The sequence below is a fragment of the Pochonia chlamydosporia genome, chromosome 5 (assembly GCF_001653235.2).
Source record: "Pochonia chlamydosporia 170 chromosome 5, whole genome shotgun sequence".
Taxonomy (NCBI): domain Eukaryota; kingdom Fungi; phylum Ascomycota; class Sordariomycetes; order Hypocreales; family Clavicipitaceae; genus Pochonia; species Pochonia chlamydosporia.
Window position 1 is genome coordinate 679,653 of NC_035794.1, and position 15,447 is coordinate 695,099.

The 15,447-nt window shown below is 51.2% G+C and overlaps 5 protein-coding genes across 5 annotated transcripts; 2 read left to right on the forward strand and 3 right to left on the reverse strand.

Annotated features, from left to right (window-relative positions):
• Nucleotides 1-12: 12 nt before the first annotated feature.
• VFPPC_16176 (hypothetical protein) lies at nucleotides 13-177 on the reverse strand (the record flags this gene model as incomplete). Its single annotated transcript, XM_018293929.1, has 1 exon — nucleotides 13-177. The coding sequence occupies one exon, from the start codon at nucleotides 175-177 to the stop codon at nucleotides 13-15; it is 165 nt and encodes a 54-aa protein (XP_018141509.1).
• Nucleotides 178-756: 579 nt separating this feature from the next.
• Nucleotides 757-1,548, forward strand: VFPPC_05510 (thioesterase; the record flags this gene model as incomplete). The annotated part of the gene is made up of 3 exons (XM_018284694.1): nucleotides 757-764; nucleotides 860-1,112; nucleotides 1,186-1,548. 3 exons carry the CDS (start codon nucleotides 757-759, stop codon nucleotides 1,546-1,548), a joined length of 624 nt encoding a protein of 207 aa, XP_018141510.1.
• A 277-nt stretch (nucleotides 1,549-1,825) lies between these two features.
• On the reverse strand, nucleotides 1,826-3,623 carry VFPPC_05511 (vacuolar ATP synthase subunit C; the record flags this gene model as incomplete). Its single annotated transcript, XM_018284695.1, has 5 exons — nucleotides 1,826-2,032; nucleotides 2,114-2,606; nucleotides 2,671-2,762; nucleotides 2,826-2,920; nucleotides 3,026-3,623. 5 exons carry the CDS (start codon nucleotides 3,621-3,623, stop codon nucleotides 1,826-1,828), a joined length of 1,485 nt encoding a protein of 494 aa, XP_018141511.1.
• An 884-nt stretch (nucleotides 3,624-4,507) lies between these two features.
• Nucleotides 4,508-6,778, forward strand: VFPPC_05512 (DNA binding domain with preference for A/T rich regions-like protein; the record flags this gene model as incomplete). The annotated part of the gene is made up of 3 exons (XM_018284696.1): nucleotides 4,508-4,523; nucleotides 4,598-4,738; nucleotides 4,809-6,778. 3 exons carry the CDS (start codon nucleotides 4,508-4,510, stop codon nucleotides 6,776-6,778), a joined length of 2,127 nt encoding a protein of 708 aa, XP_018141512.1.
• A 953-nt stretch (nucleotides 6,779-7,731) lies between these two features.
• On the reverse strand, nucleotides 7,732-9,452 carry VFPPC_13853 (cyclin-like F-box; the record flags this gene model as incomplete). The annotated part of the gene is made up of 2 exons (XM_018291625.1): nucleotides 7,732-9,007; nucleotides 9,064-9,452. The coding sequence occupies 2 exons, from the start codon at nucleotides 9,450-9,452 to the stop codon at nucleotides 7,732-7,734; spliced, it is 1,665 nt and encodes a 554-aa protein (XP_018141513.1).
• Nucleotides 9,453-15,447: the final 5,995 nt, after the last annotated feature.

Consider the following 15,447-nt stretch of genomic DNA (forward strand, 5'->3'; position numbering starts at 1 on the left):
GTTTTCATCGTGCTAGAACAGCATTTGGTTTCTTAAACTTGCATTTATTGCGTAGCTTGGCATGATTGGGTGGGATGTCCTTTGGACATTTACAGAGACGGATTCGTCACATAGAGGCATAGAATTAATAGACTTGAGCGTTTGATGACGATTGCAGCTGTCTATTTCTGAAAACATAAGTCCGGGGTGTATATTGCAGTTGGAAGTGTTCCATCAGACCACCACCAAAAATAGTTGAACACAGACCAGCATCAAATCTGTTCCTAGACTATCACGACAGCCATGCGCATCATGCCGTCAACTTCTCCATATTAAACAAGTTACTGCAGCCCACCTCAACCCAAACCAGGCCAAGCCAAGTGGACCTCATCCCTTCGGGCTGTCGCAATCCCATCCCGCCCCGGACTGTCGCCATCTCAACGCATTCTTACTCGTCCATCCAAGTGCACCTGGCGATGGCGACACCACTCAAGCGCAACATACAGAGTGAGCCCAAAAAAAAAAAACTATTCGCAGTGTCCGAGAAGCGGACCAAAGCCCAAATATATCATGCCAGACGTAGCAGTAATAAGTGGGTTCCTAAACAAAATAGGCCCCATGCATTTCCAATCCCCCAAGAGTGAAGTGTCATTGTCGATTTAAACATCCCATTTCCTCTCCGCCCAACCTACTCAATCCACATACCATCATAAATCGCATCCTCTCCTCCTCTCGCTTTTGTAATTAGGAACAGTCACTCACCACATACACACCACAATGGCAACGTACGTATCAAACCACACAAACCCTCATCTACCCCTCCATGCCCAACTACCCCACCATCATCACATCAACAATCTAACAAAACACTGCATCCCAGCAACATCACCTGGCACCCATCCCTCTCGCGCAAAGAGCGCAACCAGCTCCGCGGCCAGCGCGGCCTCACAATCTGGCTCACCGGCCTCTCAGCATCCGGCAAGTCCACCGTCGCCACAGCCCTCGAGCAGCACCTCCTGCATCTCGGCCGCACAGCCTACCGCCTCGACGGCGACAACGTCCGCTTCGGCCTGAACAAGGACCTAGGCTTCTCCGAGAAGGACCGCAACGAGAACATTCGCCGTATCTCAGAGGTGAGTTTCTACTCTTGCGTCAGAAAATTACCCCGGGAACACCCAAGTATAAACTAACAATTGGAATGTGCAGGTCGCCAAGTTGTTTGCCGACTCTTCCACCATTGCCATCACTTCATTCATCTCCCCGTACCGAGCAGATCGCGACGTCGCCCGTCAGCTGCACGCTGCGACGCAAGATTCCACCGACGAACCCATCCCCTTTATCGAGGTCTTTGTCGACGTTCCCCTTGAGGTTGCCGAGCAGCGCGACCCCAAGGGCCTTTACAAGAAGGCTCGTGCTGGTGAGATCAAGGAGTTTACTGGCATTTCTGCCCCTTACGAGGAGCCCCTCAGCCCTGAAATTACAATCAAGACGCACGAGAATTCGGTTGAGGAGTGTGTCGCCCAGATTGTAGACTGGCTTGTTAAGCAGGGGTACCTCAAGTTGAACTAGACGGTGTTACCGTGTCATGGCTTCAAGAGCACAAAGAGGAGGTTGATAGAGGAGAACAAAAAGCAAAACAAGATAGATAGACTGCTGTCCTATTTTTGGTTATCATTTTCTTGTGCCAGTTACGGCCAAGCCCTTCTTCACAGATCATGATGAGAATAGGTAGAATACAAGCGCCACAATGCATCTATGTGGGAAATCCACTCTTCCTCGGTGGCTGCACCGCCATCTCCTTTCTATAAAATCAAATCGAAACAAAACAAAACAGAGCAATAGCCTGTTACGGGAATTCCAATTCGTAGTAAACATAGGCTGTGTACTCATGTCCCTCACCGGTTCCAAGTCCTGCCGCCGCCATCTCAGAGGTCATGGCTGCGTCATCTTTGGTGACCCTGCCACGCTTGTCGCGACCGAATGCGTTGCCGCCCAGGTATGAGTAGCTAGAGTCGAGCGCTGACTTGACCTTGGGCGCCAGCTTCGGGGTTGTCTGTAGAGAGAAAAGGTAAGTATTTCTGTAAAACAATGAAGCGACGGGTTAGGAGAAAAGTTTGGGGCACCATGTACATACCTTCACCAGAGCCGTAACATAGTCCAGTGGCAACCCGTACCGCAATACAGCCTCCACAAAGACTCGCAGGGTTAAGACATGAATCCAGACCATGACACTTTCGCTCCATCCCGTTCGGCCGATGCGAAGAGCCTCCCCGCAAACCTTGCGCTCCTCATTGGTGACTCGGTCCAGCTCGCGCTGCTCCTCTTCTCGCCCGCCTTCAACATATGCGTATTGACGTGGAGTCCACTTCTGCTCTCGACATTTGTGAATAAACTCTGCACTAAATTTCTTGAACGTAGCGACGGCGTATAGAGTAAACTCGTCATCATGGTCAACTTCAACAGACGATCTCGGTACAACCATGGGTGAGAGCGTTTCGTATGACTTGATGAATTCTTTCTTATTGTTGTTTGGCACGGCAATGAGATGTGTTTCGATGTATTCGGAATCTTGAACTAAAAGTTTCGGGTTGACTATCGGAGTCAATGACTTGGTCGACAAGTTGCCACTGCACATGTGAATATGTCAGTTAGATGTCGCAGGTTGCTGAGGTAAATTGATATTCGTCTTACGTTTGGCGCCGCTGCAAAGCAGCAAGACTTGACTTGACGGCGTTGTGCTGGTTGAACTTGGTTTTGACGTCGTTGTCTACCGTTACCAGTTCCTAAAGAAGTCAAAACATGAGCCAAAGTCACTAGGTTTCTCGGTCGGGAAAGCAGGCAAATACCTTTTGAAGAATATCTATCAGCTCGCCGAGGGATTTATCACTTCGATATCGGATCTTGTTCCAAGTAAAGGTACGCAGGTACTGTTCTGTGGGCTCTAATATTCAAGCATGCGCTGTTAGCATGGAAGGGAATCTGGAGGGGGGCCTGGGCAGGCCAAGGCAGACCAGTTGGACCGCGGTCAAGGCTTGGATGCACTTACTATCGTTGACCATTTTGTAAGAAGCCAGGCGCTCTTCGTCGTTGTTCAAGACGGATCGGAGCGATTCGCCAACCTTCGCGACAACTGCGTGACATGTCGTCTCCAGCTTGGTGAGGTCGTCTGCCTGCTGGACTAGGGCATCAAGTGTGCCAATCTTGAAGTCCGGAATGCTGAAAGAGCTGACGCTACCATTGTCTGGCGAGATGGTAGCGCTGAGAGACGAGATGGCATCAGCTTTGTCGTTCGAATCGAAGACACCGAGGGGTAGGGACACAACGGCATAGCGCGAAGACATGGTGACGTTGTCAGAACCAAGGGCAGGCAGACGAGGAGGTATGACGTTGACGACGGACGCGGGGGACACAGCTCGACGAGAAAGGTGGTGAGTAACGGGCCTCTCGAGGGTGAAACTGCTTTGCCTGGCCGGCAAGTTGAATTTGCGTTCAGTCAAGCTTCCAGAGCTGGCTGGACTTTGTGAGGTGATGTCGTTTGCCGTCAACTGGTGCAAGATGCGGGCCTCGCGAGTGGGGAAGGAATGATGGATGGAACACCAGTTGACCTCAAAGCTCTTACCCAAGCTCCTGCATTGGAGGGACATGAGTGGACGGGCGGGTAAGAGAGGTCCCGCTTGGTTACTTCAATGTCGGTTGGTTGTGCTGTATGGTGCTGGAGACAGTAAAGAGGTTCGCCGTAGCTGCAGCGGCTTAGTGCGCTGAGGCTCCATCATGGATGTCCCGCCTGGTGCCATGTCCTAGTTGACATGTCAAGTCAATAACATTGAACTTGGAACATCGGAACAGGCTAGGGCTCGGTGCAATTTCATAGTTGAGAGCTTGACCTCAGCCAGGCTTGAATTGAGCAGACATGGACGTCTGGTCAAGTTTCTGTGAGCACCCGAGCAGACATGGAGTCAACAAACCAAACAACGTCGTGGTGAAATGTCCCAGCCTTGTAACGGCCTCGTTGCGTCTTGACCCAACATTGAAACAAGTACGCCATAACTCACGCCACGATTGAAGAGGTCCAGTGGTAGGCCAAGGCTAACCAGTTGACCTGACCTCAGCGCAACTTGCCCCTGCCCCGGCTGTCACCCAGCTCAAGTCAAGGCATTGGGCCTGGTCTGGTCCAGTCAGGTCGAGTCCGGTCAAATCTGATTTGGTACGACCAACACCATGCCGAACCTTTCAATGCGTATCCCACCGACATCTACTCTTCACGTCGACAATGTCTCGTCTGCCGTCGCTACCAACAGCTTCGCTCATTCCGCACGCCAAACCCGACGCTTTATTAACATCCGTCGCCTTACAATCCCATCGTCCATCTGAGGCGCTTCGTTGTGCCATGTGGACTTGAGGAACGTCGAGTCCGATATCCAGACCAACGGCTCCGTCCGTCGGCCAGTTTGTCGCAAGGCATGTAGCCGCCACAACTCAGCTGTTGACGACAACCGACGACTTCTCAAGTTGATTGAGAATCGCAGCAATGCCGCCAGTCGCAGGTACGTCTCCTCTTTGTCGCAACCCAAGACAACAGTGCCGGGACCTATCTTTGAGCTAAAACATGAGACCGCAGCACCGGGGAACCCTGATAGTCGCCTCAATCACAATGCCCCCCAAGCTGAACTTGTCGAAGCAGCCGGTGTAGATGACGATATCCCGTCAATGCTGCCATCAGCAACCTTCACGGCATCGATGCCACCCGACAATGGCAATGGTACGCTCATCACTCTCGTCTATTAGCACTGGGAATGCTGCGACTAACCAGACACTTATCGTATTTTCAGACGCCGCATACACCTCTACAAGCTTTGCATACTATGACGGCCGCATCAAGAACGGCATCCCTTCCAAACTCCAGCACCTCGATTCCGGCAAACATGGGAACTTTTCTGTCATGCACATAGGACTCTTGAATCTAGGTTCCTCTGAGCGGCTTGAGGCAGCAAGACGTACAAGTGAAGGAACCGAAGCTGCTTCAAGGGTATTCAACCAAGCCGGTTACAGATCATTGCGGCAATTAAAACAAGATGGTCCAGCCGCCGAAGCCGAACAACAAGCCATGTCACTAAACAACACAGGAAAGAACAGCGCCAGAAGCAAGTCGCAACCTGGCAACGCATTTGTTCAGAGGAAGATGTCACTTTCGCCTCACGAGACAAAGGCGGAGCAAGCTCGGCTTTTGACTCTGTTGAGGACGCTTAACCCAGTCAAGGTTGTCGACCAGCTTTGCAAAGGGCTCGCATATTTTGGTGGAATACCTGGGGCGCCTCCCCCCGCTAATGATGGTATTTTCCCGCAAAGCAACGCTGCGAATGGCTCGGGTTCGTTCTTCGTCGGCTGGCTGGCCGAAATATTTCCAAACGTGGATGTATCAACAGGCCCTCATATTTCCGTGCCGCCGACATCTGCATCTCCACCGAGCAACCTTCAAGCAACTGCTACGGCTTCGTCTTCTCCGATTCCTTTGTCTCCTCCAGCTTCGGCCCTTCCGACCACGACCCCTACAGCTCAAACAGCAGCAACGGAGTCGTTCTCGACAAATGAAGTGGCTGTTTTACCTGCCAAGAGAAAAAGAGGCAGACCCAAGGGTAGCAAGAGCTCCAAGATACGGGCAGATAAAGGGAAAAAGCACGTGTCCAAAGCCCTCAAGTACAGTGTACCCCTTGTCATACCAAGCATAGGTGTAGATGGGAGTACGGGAGGAGGGGATCAGCTTGAATCGGACACCATAGTAGCCACGGATAATACGTCCGCGCCTGGGCTTCCTGGTCATTCCAATACGCATTCAAAGGCCCAAAACAACACACCGGTGCCAAGGAAAAGAGGTCGACCAAAAGGATCCAAAAACAGACCAAAAGACAAGGCAAACGAGACACCACCCAGTGTAGCTGAACCAAGAACTGCACGGATCGCCCAGGGAACCCCGTCATCTGGCACTGTAAATACTGAGAATATTTTCTCGGATGACAATTATCCTGCGTCAGTGCGTTTCTTGGAGGATGGTATAGGCGGCCAGCCCATACCACCAACCTCCCGACCTGCCGATGTGGAAGACAACCAACAAATCACTCACACAATCGCGAACAAAAGCCCGGCGCAAAAAAGGAAGTCAACGCAACAGACCCGACCGGATATCGCAAGAAGTACGAACTTAGCTGCCACCCCATCCCAGGCGCCACAAGGAACGAAGCGTCGTCGCATGTCTACCGTGATAGGCCCCAACGCTACGTCCGGGTCGCAATCAGAGTCCGTATCTAGCAGCTTTGACTCTCAACCCCATACCACCACTTCTGGAAATGAAGCGATGAGAATGGGAGCACACACTCCTCAAGCGCCACAGCTGGGGCATTTCTATAACATCGCTACATCTCCGCAGCCGCAGCAGCTTGAGTCCCCAAGCCTCAATCCGACCATGCAAGGCCAACAGACAACGCGTCCATTCAGATCACTGCATGTGAATACCGCAGCGATGCAAAGCTACTACAACCAACAACGATTGCAGCAAGCCTCTCATCATATGACGTCTATCAGCGCATCCGGCGGCAGCTTTAGTCAGAACTTGCCTGGCGGCACCAACGCACGCTTATCTCAGAATCAGACTAAACATGCTCCTGGGCACCAGCCAGCTGGACAGCAAGCCCGAGGGAGAAAGCAAGATCCTCAAAGCAACCACAGTCGGCAACCTGCAGCTCAATCAACCACTAATACCACCATGGGCTCGTATTCGAGTTTTAATTCCCAAGGCTTCATGTAGCTCAGCGTTTGATTTTTGCACACACAAGGGGTGAAAAGATCGACAGCACCAATATTCTTATTTACGCATGCTACATCTTAAGGCACCAGTCAAGTTTGCTATTTGTTTCTTTATTCGCTAACTTGTTTTTGGGATGATGAATCTCCCGGGGCGCCACGGTAGCAAGCGTTCTGTATCTTCTTTATGATTGGGGGCTGGGACTCGAAGGATTCGGCGTTGTTTCGGCTCATATGATGTGCACCCGGCGGGATTTACTAACAAAATTTGTCCGCTATTACTGAAGAGGAACGGATTTGGACCTCGCTGCCTTCTTAATTATTTATTGCATGCATGAGAAAAACTTTTGAAACGCACAGTGATACCAATCTATAGAGTCATGAGCATGTTGCGAAAGGCATCGCGCAGAATATAACTAACTACCTAGGTATATGAGAAGTTTTAGTTTATGGTCACAAGGATACAAGATGTGAGATCATGAAAGTTCAAGTTTACAATGTTTGAATTGTATTGTATTGTCACCAGCACTCTACACGTGCCCCTCTGTAAATTCCCCAGAGAAAATGATAATAGACATAAGAGACGTTTCGACAAAGTAATTGCACAGCGCGCGGAATATGTATCCCAACTGCGTGCCCGGCCCGGCTTTCTATGGCCCAGCATGAAGGGGTATAACCAGTTAAAAAATAAATAGGACAAAAAAGCCAACACAAACAAGTTCCCTCCATATGCTCTTTCCTAAAGCTTCTCCCTCCCTGACAATCCATCGCATTCCATCTCTGCTGGATATATGTATGTCACAGACGATGAAAGGGAAAAAAGGGTTGTTGGTGAATTTGGGAAAAGAGTAAACGCCTGTAAATGCTCAAGGTTCTTTTAAATACGCGATGAATTAACGCATGTGAACAAATAACGTCGTCGTCGTCGGGGTCGCCATCCGTCCGTAGGTTGCTCCTTTACTCGGCATCGTCATCTATGGCGCTAGCTGACGGCCGAACTGAATCGGGGTTACTCCGACCGTACCACCACTCGTCCTCTTCGTCGAGCCCATCTTCGCGGATGAGGTCCAGCATGACTTGCTGATTTCGTTTGATATCCTGAGTTCTTGACACAATACGTCTGTCAAGAATCAAAGCCTCAGCCGTAGTGAGCCATATTTGTTGTAGGACGGGGGTGTCGTCCAGTAATTTTTGTGCATCCTCGTAGCTAAGGGCCGACATAGGAACATCAGCTGCCAAGCTTGTATGAAAAACCCAGTTAAAATCATGACCTGTATCCATGCAGCTGGCGTCGATGGAACCTGTGGGGCTTCTAGTCTTGCCGTACGCCTCACTAAATGATGACCTATGCACAGGTCGGTCGCCGCTTGTTGACTTCTTGCGTCCAAACCCCTTGAGACCGAGCCGTGACTTGACCGGGGGAGGTTCCATGGGGTGCTCCCTGCCGTCCTTGGTCAAGGAATTATGCCACACATCAACAGCAGCCCGCCGATTGTTGTAGCCTTTGATCTCCCATAGCCTCTCTACCTGTCGCAAGCCACCAATACACAAGATTGCGGAATGAATTTCGTCAGATGGGCGGTCTCGTAGGTAACCTCGGAGCGACCTCTCAACACGACCCACATAAGTAGGAGGTCGCAACCGTCGACAGAAGGAAGAGATGACCAGAGGGAATACTTCGTGGACCCGTAACAGAGTTTGGTCGTCATACATATTCATGATCTCAGCCTCGATTGGGTTCAGGGTATAAGGCTCCTTCTTCAATCCATGTCCATCGTGGTCCGCAATATGCTTGAGGTGCAGCTTTCGATATGTCTCAAAGAAATGGAAAACGGTGAAGAGAAGAGGAATTAGTCGGCGACGCATACGCTCTCGTTGGGGGGCAAATGCTAGTTGTTGCGCTTCCGATTGACGCAGGAATATTTCTTTTGTTATCCACTCGCACATGAGGTGTGCAAGCTTTGCAGCAACGTGCAATCGGTGCCACAAACTACATAAATAATGAAGCTTGATCTCCGTCTGGTCGACAATCGGGTACAGGCGAAGAGCGTAGGCAGGAATGTGAGTGTCAAGATGATATCGCACAATCGGTGCTTCGTTTGCAGTAATCAGGCTATGCCACGTTTTTGAGGCGAGCCTCAGACTGAGGATATCGGTAAGAGGTAAAGACGACAATATTTGAACTTGAAGTTCGTTTGGAAGGGCTAGAAATGATTGATCGAACGGAGCAGCACTAGGTCATTTGTTAGATTGAGAAAGGGCGACGTGATAATGCGGTGAAATACAAACCTTTTCCGTGTCGACTCAGTAGAGGCTCTGATCGGAAGGGGTGTCTCGACATCGACAGCATGTGGCTTTGAATGTAGTAAGGATACCTTGTGGCGAAGGCTAAAGAAGCGGCTCTTGTCTTTCTTCTGTTCAACGTGCTTCGTCGGCTCTGGCTCAACGGTTTTGGTTTCCCTCAAGGGAAGGATGAATGTTGATGAAGCTACCGCGGCGGAGCTCGACGGGGTAGTTGTTGCTGGTGCTTCTGAAGCATCAGGCAATTGCTGTGGCTGCTGTTGTTGTTGTTGTTGGCTAGCATTAAGCTGGCTAAGCTTTTCGAAGTACCGCTCTGAAGCGAACTCGGTGATGTGAGGCGGGTCCATGGCGACCGCGCGAGGCGGTTGCTCAGCCATCGTAAATATTCTTTGAGGTTTGCGATGGAAAGCGAGTGACGGTAAGAATGATCAAAAACGAGCGGCCAGGCCGGCCGGCTCGGGGTAGGGAGAAGGCGTCTCTATTGCTGGGCGCTGTTGAGGCAAAGCAATCCTAACATGGCTGAGAGCAGATGGTAGAGCAAATTCAAGGGGCGTTCACAAGATGAGAGATCGATGTCGATTGAAGGCGAGACGAGACGGCGAAGGTGTCGGTTTGGTCAAGGAGAAAGAGACGTCGAGGTCGCAAGCGTGACTGGATCCACGGTTTGAACGTCTTCGGCCTTTTCTAACAAAGGCGATTGGTTATCGGTGCTGATGTATTCGCTCAAGTCCAACCTGGTCCTGTCTTCGAGTTGTACAGATGATGGTAAGGATGTCGAGCGCACACGAAAGGCTGGACAAAGCGGGATGTCGGAAAGGGAAGTCGAGGGACGGTATAGTCGGATGAGAAAGATAAGGACAACGGAGGCCGTGATGTGATTGCGGGACAAGAGGCAAATCGAGACAGAAGGGGAGCAGAATGGTCAGCCAGGACCAGATAGATGCAGACGCAGACGCAGATGCAGAGGACAGACTCGTCAGTCAGATACGACAAACGCTCGAGTCGAGACGGGAGACGGGGAAGAGACGGGGCAAGGCGAGGCAGGGCAGGGCATGGCATGGAGTGAGTGGCATGGCATGGCGGCGGTGCGTGGACCCAGACAGGCATGGATTTTGCGAGCGGGTGGTGGAGGGTGGGCAGAACCTGGACAGAACATGGGAAGGGCAAGGGAATGGAGAATGGACGGCCAGCGTGGGCTGCCACCCCAGACTCCAACGCTGGTTCGTCGAAACGGCCGTTTGGCCGGCCTAATAGTGGAGCGCCAGGAGGAAGGTACCAACGGCCACTGTGTTTTGTTTCAAAGATACTGTGCCAATCAGCACCCTGCAGGCAAATCTGCGTGGGGGAGCCTGTCGCCCAGACAGTGCGCGGCGCCGGGTTTACTGTACTCCTCGAGGCCTTCGGCCTCATTTGCGGAGTGACCCAAAATGTTCAAGTCTGGTCCGGTCTGTCTCGTCAACCAAACATTGAAGGTGCATGGGGAAAGTGTCGAGCCTCTCAAGGGCCACTGGATCTGGATGTTCGATGTTTGGCTCTGACTTTGGCTTTTTTGGTTCTTGCTAGCAGGCGCACAGCGCTGCAGCAACCAGACTTGAGTGTTGTTGTTGTTGTTGTTGTTTTTTTTTTTTAAATTTTGAAATCTCAGGACGCCGTCGCAGGTTACAACCCGGTCCGCCGCTCGGTGCCAATGGTCCAGTTCCCGGGCAGGGCAGTCTTGTCTGGTGCGCATCACGACATCACCAACAACTCTGTTTGAACCAGATAACGACGGGGCCTGGGGCCAGCCCACTCCCGCTCCACACGCCCACCCTTTTCTCCGTCGACCAGAATCTCTTTTTTTTTCCACACGGTGTCTCCGGCCTTCTGGGGGGGCCGACCCCAGAGCCAGAATAAGCCAGAGGCACGCCAAAAGTAGGCAAGCGAAAAGCCATCGTCCCGCAACCCGCAAGCCGCTGCAGCCTCAACATGTCCAGACGCCCAGATGGACTTTGATGGATTCGAGGGACTCAGACTTGTGGACCAGGGCTGTCAGTCACTTTAGTGCGACCGTCTCGAAGCCCGCCCAAGACGGATCTTCTTTTGGCTTTTGTCTGTCGAACACAATATCACCGTTGGATTTAGCCGAGCCGGACCGACAACCACCGTCAGCAATGACGGAAACCCCATTGTGCCCCCATTGTGGTAGACCATTTGTTACTGTTGCCAAAAGTATTGGATGGCTTTTCTTGGGGTTCTGGCTGAAGGAGTGATATGCGTTGCGCTGGAGCAATGATTGACTCTGCTACTTTCGCCCATGCGGTGACAAGTCCGTCATTTCAACCGAACGAGTTCTGCCACGCCTCATCCGAGGTTTGCTCTTCAAAAATCCGATACGTTCTCCGTACCTACTACGGATAATTGACCTAAAACATTTGTCTGGCTTGACCACGACACGGGTCTGCTTGGATGGCATAAACCAATGACCAAGTCACAGAGCACTAAACCTGTCTCTCCTGCTGAGTACGGAGCACCGATCAACAGATTGGCACGGGGCGGGGTTGAGGGTATAATGGTGAGGTGGAAGTGTCTCGCCTCTGGTCTCGGTCCTCTAAGCCGTAATACAAACTCATTTCCCACGATAGCGAAATCCCAACTGCCGAAGCGCTTTGTCAAGAACAATACTCCATAGACGAGAGTCGGTTAGTGTGACGCTGGATACCACGACATGCTTGATGGTGGTTAATAAGATCCCAGCAATGGTGCATTCGTCAATATAGCGACATAGCTCTGTTATGCTGTCTCGTGCTTATCAATGCACCACTCGTCATTGTCAGATATGCGTGTCTACCCTTTGGTCATTGGCGACCTAGCAGTGGACCGGCGACCAGAGAAGCAGTGCCTGTGCCTGAACTCGTGCGTCTGCGTGTGCAACTGGTAATCTACTCTACCACAAGTCTTGTTGCAATGGTTGAGTTGGGTGTGCCACATCGTGGTTCTGTTTGCTGGCCGTGTTGCATGGTGGTGGAGAACAGAAACATTGACGATGGTGTGTCTGATTTGCCTGATTGCCAGGCACCTGCTTTAACCGGGCCAAGTGCGGCAAAATCTCATCCCGCCTGGTTACTATTGTCGATTGGCTGAAGATCCACTGGATGGGGAGCAACTTCGGAAGCTCAGGTCTCGCTCCGTCTGTGCCTTCCCACTCGCAGGTATGTGTTGATTGTCAATTGCCCTTGGTTCCAGTCCGTCCGCTCCCTGCTCCGCCTCCTCTCGACCGCACATCATCAACCTGCTGAGATTGAATGAGGAGGCCATATCTCTCATGCAGAACGCGACGGGTACAAATCAAGCACATGTTCTGTTGCGACAAAAAAGAACGCCATTTCGATTTTGAGCACAATGGGAGCCCGACCAGAAAACAGCACCAGAGGGGGGCGTAAAGCCACACCCCGGCCCTTCTCCGGTGGTTTTTGAGACCAGCACCCGAAGTCAAAGACCCGTGTCTCGTTGATGTCGATCCGCGAAACCTAACCAGCAGGCGGTACGGAGCGTCCTCTGCAGAAAACCAATTTTCCACCAAGGGACTCCCATACTATCGCGCCAAAGTGCTTACAACATCGTCCGTACCATACCATTATTTCCTGCAATTTCTCCAGCAGCATTGACGCAATCCATCGGTAGATCCGCAGATCAGTCTCAACTCGATCCGTCTACTCCTAGATACAGCTTGAGGGTGGTCAGAGGCGCTCAGTTCCGTACCGTCCGTCCGTCCACCCTCACGGGCTGGTCAAGTGTCGTGAATGAGGTGGGGATGTGACTTATTGCTGCTACATATCCGGTCTCGACAGTCGATACGAGCCTCCTCACCTTGCCTCTATGCTACTGCAACGTGCTGTGACTTGAATTTGGGGCCGACTCAGTGTCACGGACTCGACCACAAAATTATTAATGGAGCACCTTTGCTGGTGGCTCTAGCGCGGAGAACAGAGTACCGACCAGAACCCGACGACGGGTCGTGCCTCTCTCTACAATCATGACGCCCGATTTCCTCTTCGGGTGTGCGATATGATACGGAAAACCTCATCGTGACTGACGACATCAGTCACGGGATGGATGAATTACCAGGGCATTGAGGAGTTCCGGGTAATTTGTGCTGCAAAACCACCAATACATGCAGCGGGAGAACATACCACACACAGTGTCGCAATACCTCTAGGCTCACGATGTGCCTCAGCTTCGCATCCTCCTGCTGAGCTACCACCTCCGCTACCGTTCGTGTCGCTTCCATCACCACCCAATCACATGATTGTACCGAAGCTGGAACACTATTGTCACGTTGTGGTTGTGGAAGGGAGTCTTAGTGTCAATACTATGCAGATGTTGGAGCAAACATGACTGGCATTTGGTTGTCACACTCATGGCGGCTCAGCACCTCCCTTGGACATCTACTTTGCCAGGACCGGTTCAGGTGTTTGGCCAATGCTATTGACCCCATGGCAAGAAGAAACGACTCCCAGCTGTTCCCTGGTGCCGGGGTTTGGTCGCCCGGCCCTGTCCTTTCTTTGCCTTGTTCGACGGCAGACAATATAACAGCCTTTAGAAGCACCCTTTCCAGCGGTGAGATCATGAGACTGCATCTGAATGCAAGGTCCGTCCGTTCCGCCATCACATACCTACGTTCTCTCTCTCGTATTTTATTGTGAGGCACGGTCGGTATCAATGTGATACATACTCGTATGTATTCCTACTAGTCTCCCTTGTGTCGCCAATCCGCAACATCTCAACACAAGAGCATATATTTCGTAGTTTGATGGTTACTTGATCAATCATGTGCACGGGATTGTTGGTTACATGTTTGCGCGGGATACTCTGTAGGACAACAGAATCCTGGGGCCCTGCGAATCTACGGAGACCTGAAGTAGATATCCACCTTTGTACGGAGCACCAACCGGGCCGTTTACCAACCATGGACGCGTGTATGGTCGTCATGACTTGCCAGATAGCGATTTACAGCCACGGTTTGGAATTGTTCGGCTCCATCATCCGAGCTGGCCCGCATACAAGCCTTATAATGCCATGCAAGTGAGGCTCACCTGAGAAAGTCTAACCATTGTGCGAGAATTGAGTGATGGACAGGACAAGGTGTGAGAGAATGTTGTGACAGGGGTGTTCAATATTGTCGATGAGTACTGACAACATATGGAAAACTAATACCAAGATACGCCAGCACCTGGGAATAGTGCGAAGCTGGTAGCAGTAACGCTCAAATGTTCCCTGCTAGGCGGAATCGCACATCCATGCATTTGAGCCGTGAAGTGATCGGAGAGCGGCACCGAGATTAGACATGCCCCCAAAACATGATATTGTATCATGTAATTATGTATGGAGTACTGTGCATTGTCTGGAAAAAGGGGTCAATTGCAAAAAGCAAATCCTATCAAGCTCCCATGAAAGCTTGGCCAGAGCCGGATCGGCCGGTGTCATACTCGGCGGTTCTGGGATAAGCGGCAAGAAGAGCCCCAGTAGAGACATGGAAGAAGTCAAATATTCGGCGGCATTGTTATCATGGATCCGATTGCTCAGGGAAAGTGTTCCGTATGTGTGAAGTTCCGAGATAAGGTTGGTGCTAGCGGTAGCATCTCGGCCACGAACAATAAACAGGGCCATGTAGCATTGCACAGTACAATGTGCATATGGGTGCAGGTGAAAGACACCAGGCAGCAGACAATACCCACAGAGTACTGTGCATGGCTGAATTGAGGAGATAGTTTGACACTTTGGTTTTTTGGATTCTCTCCACCGGCAAATCGGTCCGGTTACTTCAAGATTGAGTTGGCTGGAGCTTGGGCCTCTTGGTCAAGGTTTGAGGATACGGAGCACCTATGGCAAATTTAGTCAGCGGTGTTCGGTGTAATACCCGGTACTGGACGGAGAAATTGGCCCTGGTATTGAGACGGACTGGCTTCAATTTGGTGGCTGTTTGACCAATTGAGCAAATGGTCAAGTTGCGTGCACGTAGAAAGAAGGATTGGTGCTCCAGGTCAGGTGTGGCAGGTCAGCAATTGGCGGTTGTAACTGGCTCAGTTATCATCTGATTCTGGTCTAGTTCAGTTCGTGTTGATTGGTGGATGCAAGCATATGGTCTAAAGTCGCCAAAAATAGCATACTTACCCTACAGAGCCATGTCAATATCAAGGGATACCGTCCAAAACTCCGAGAAGTCGAGCTTCGAGCAGCGCATGATTGATTTCAAATGATCAATAGCTCTACGGCATATTCTGCGGATGTCGATAGCACAGTTAGCTGGCCAGTATTGAATGTGAAATGTATGGTGCTTGGGACTGTACATAGGCACAGGAGCCAGCGATTGGGAATGCTTGATTGTGGTTGACG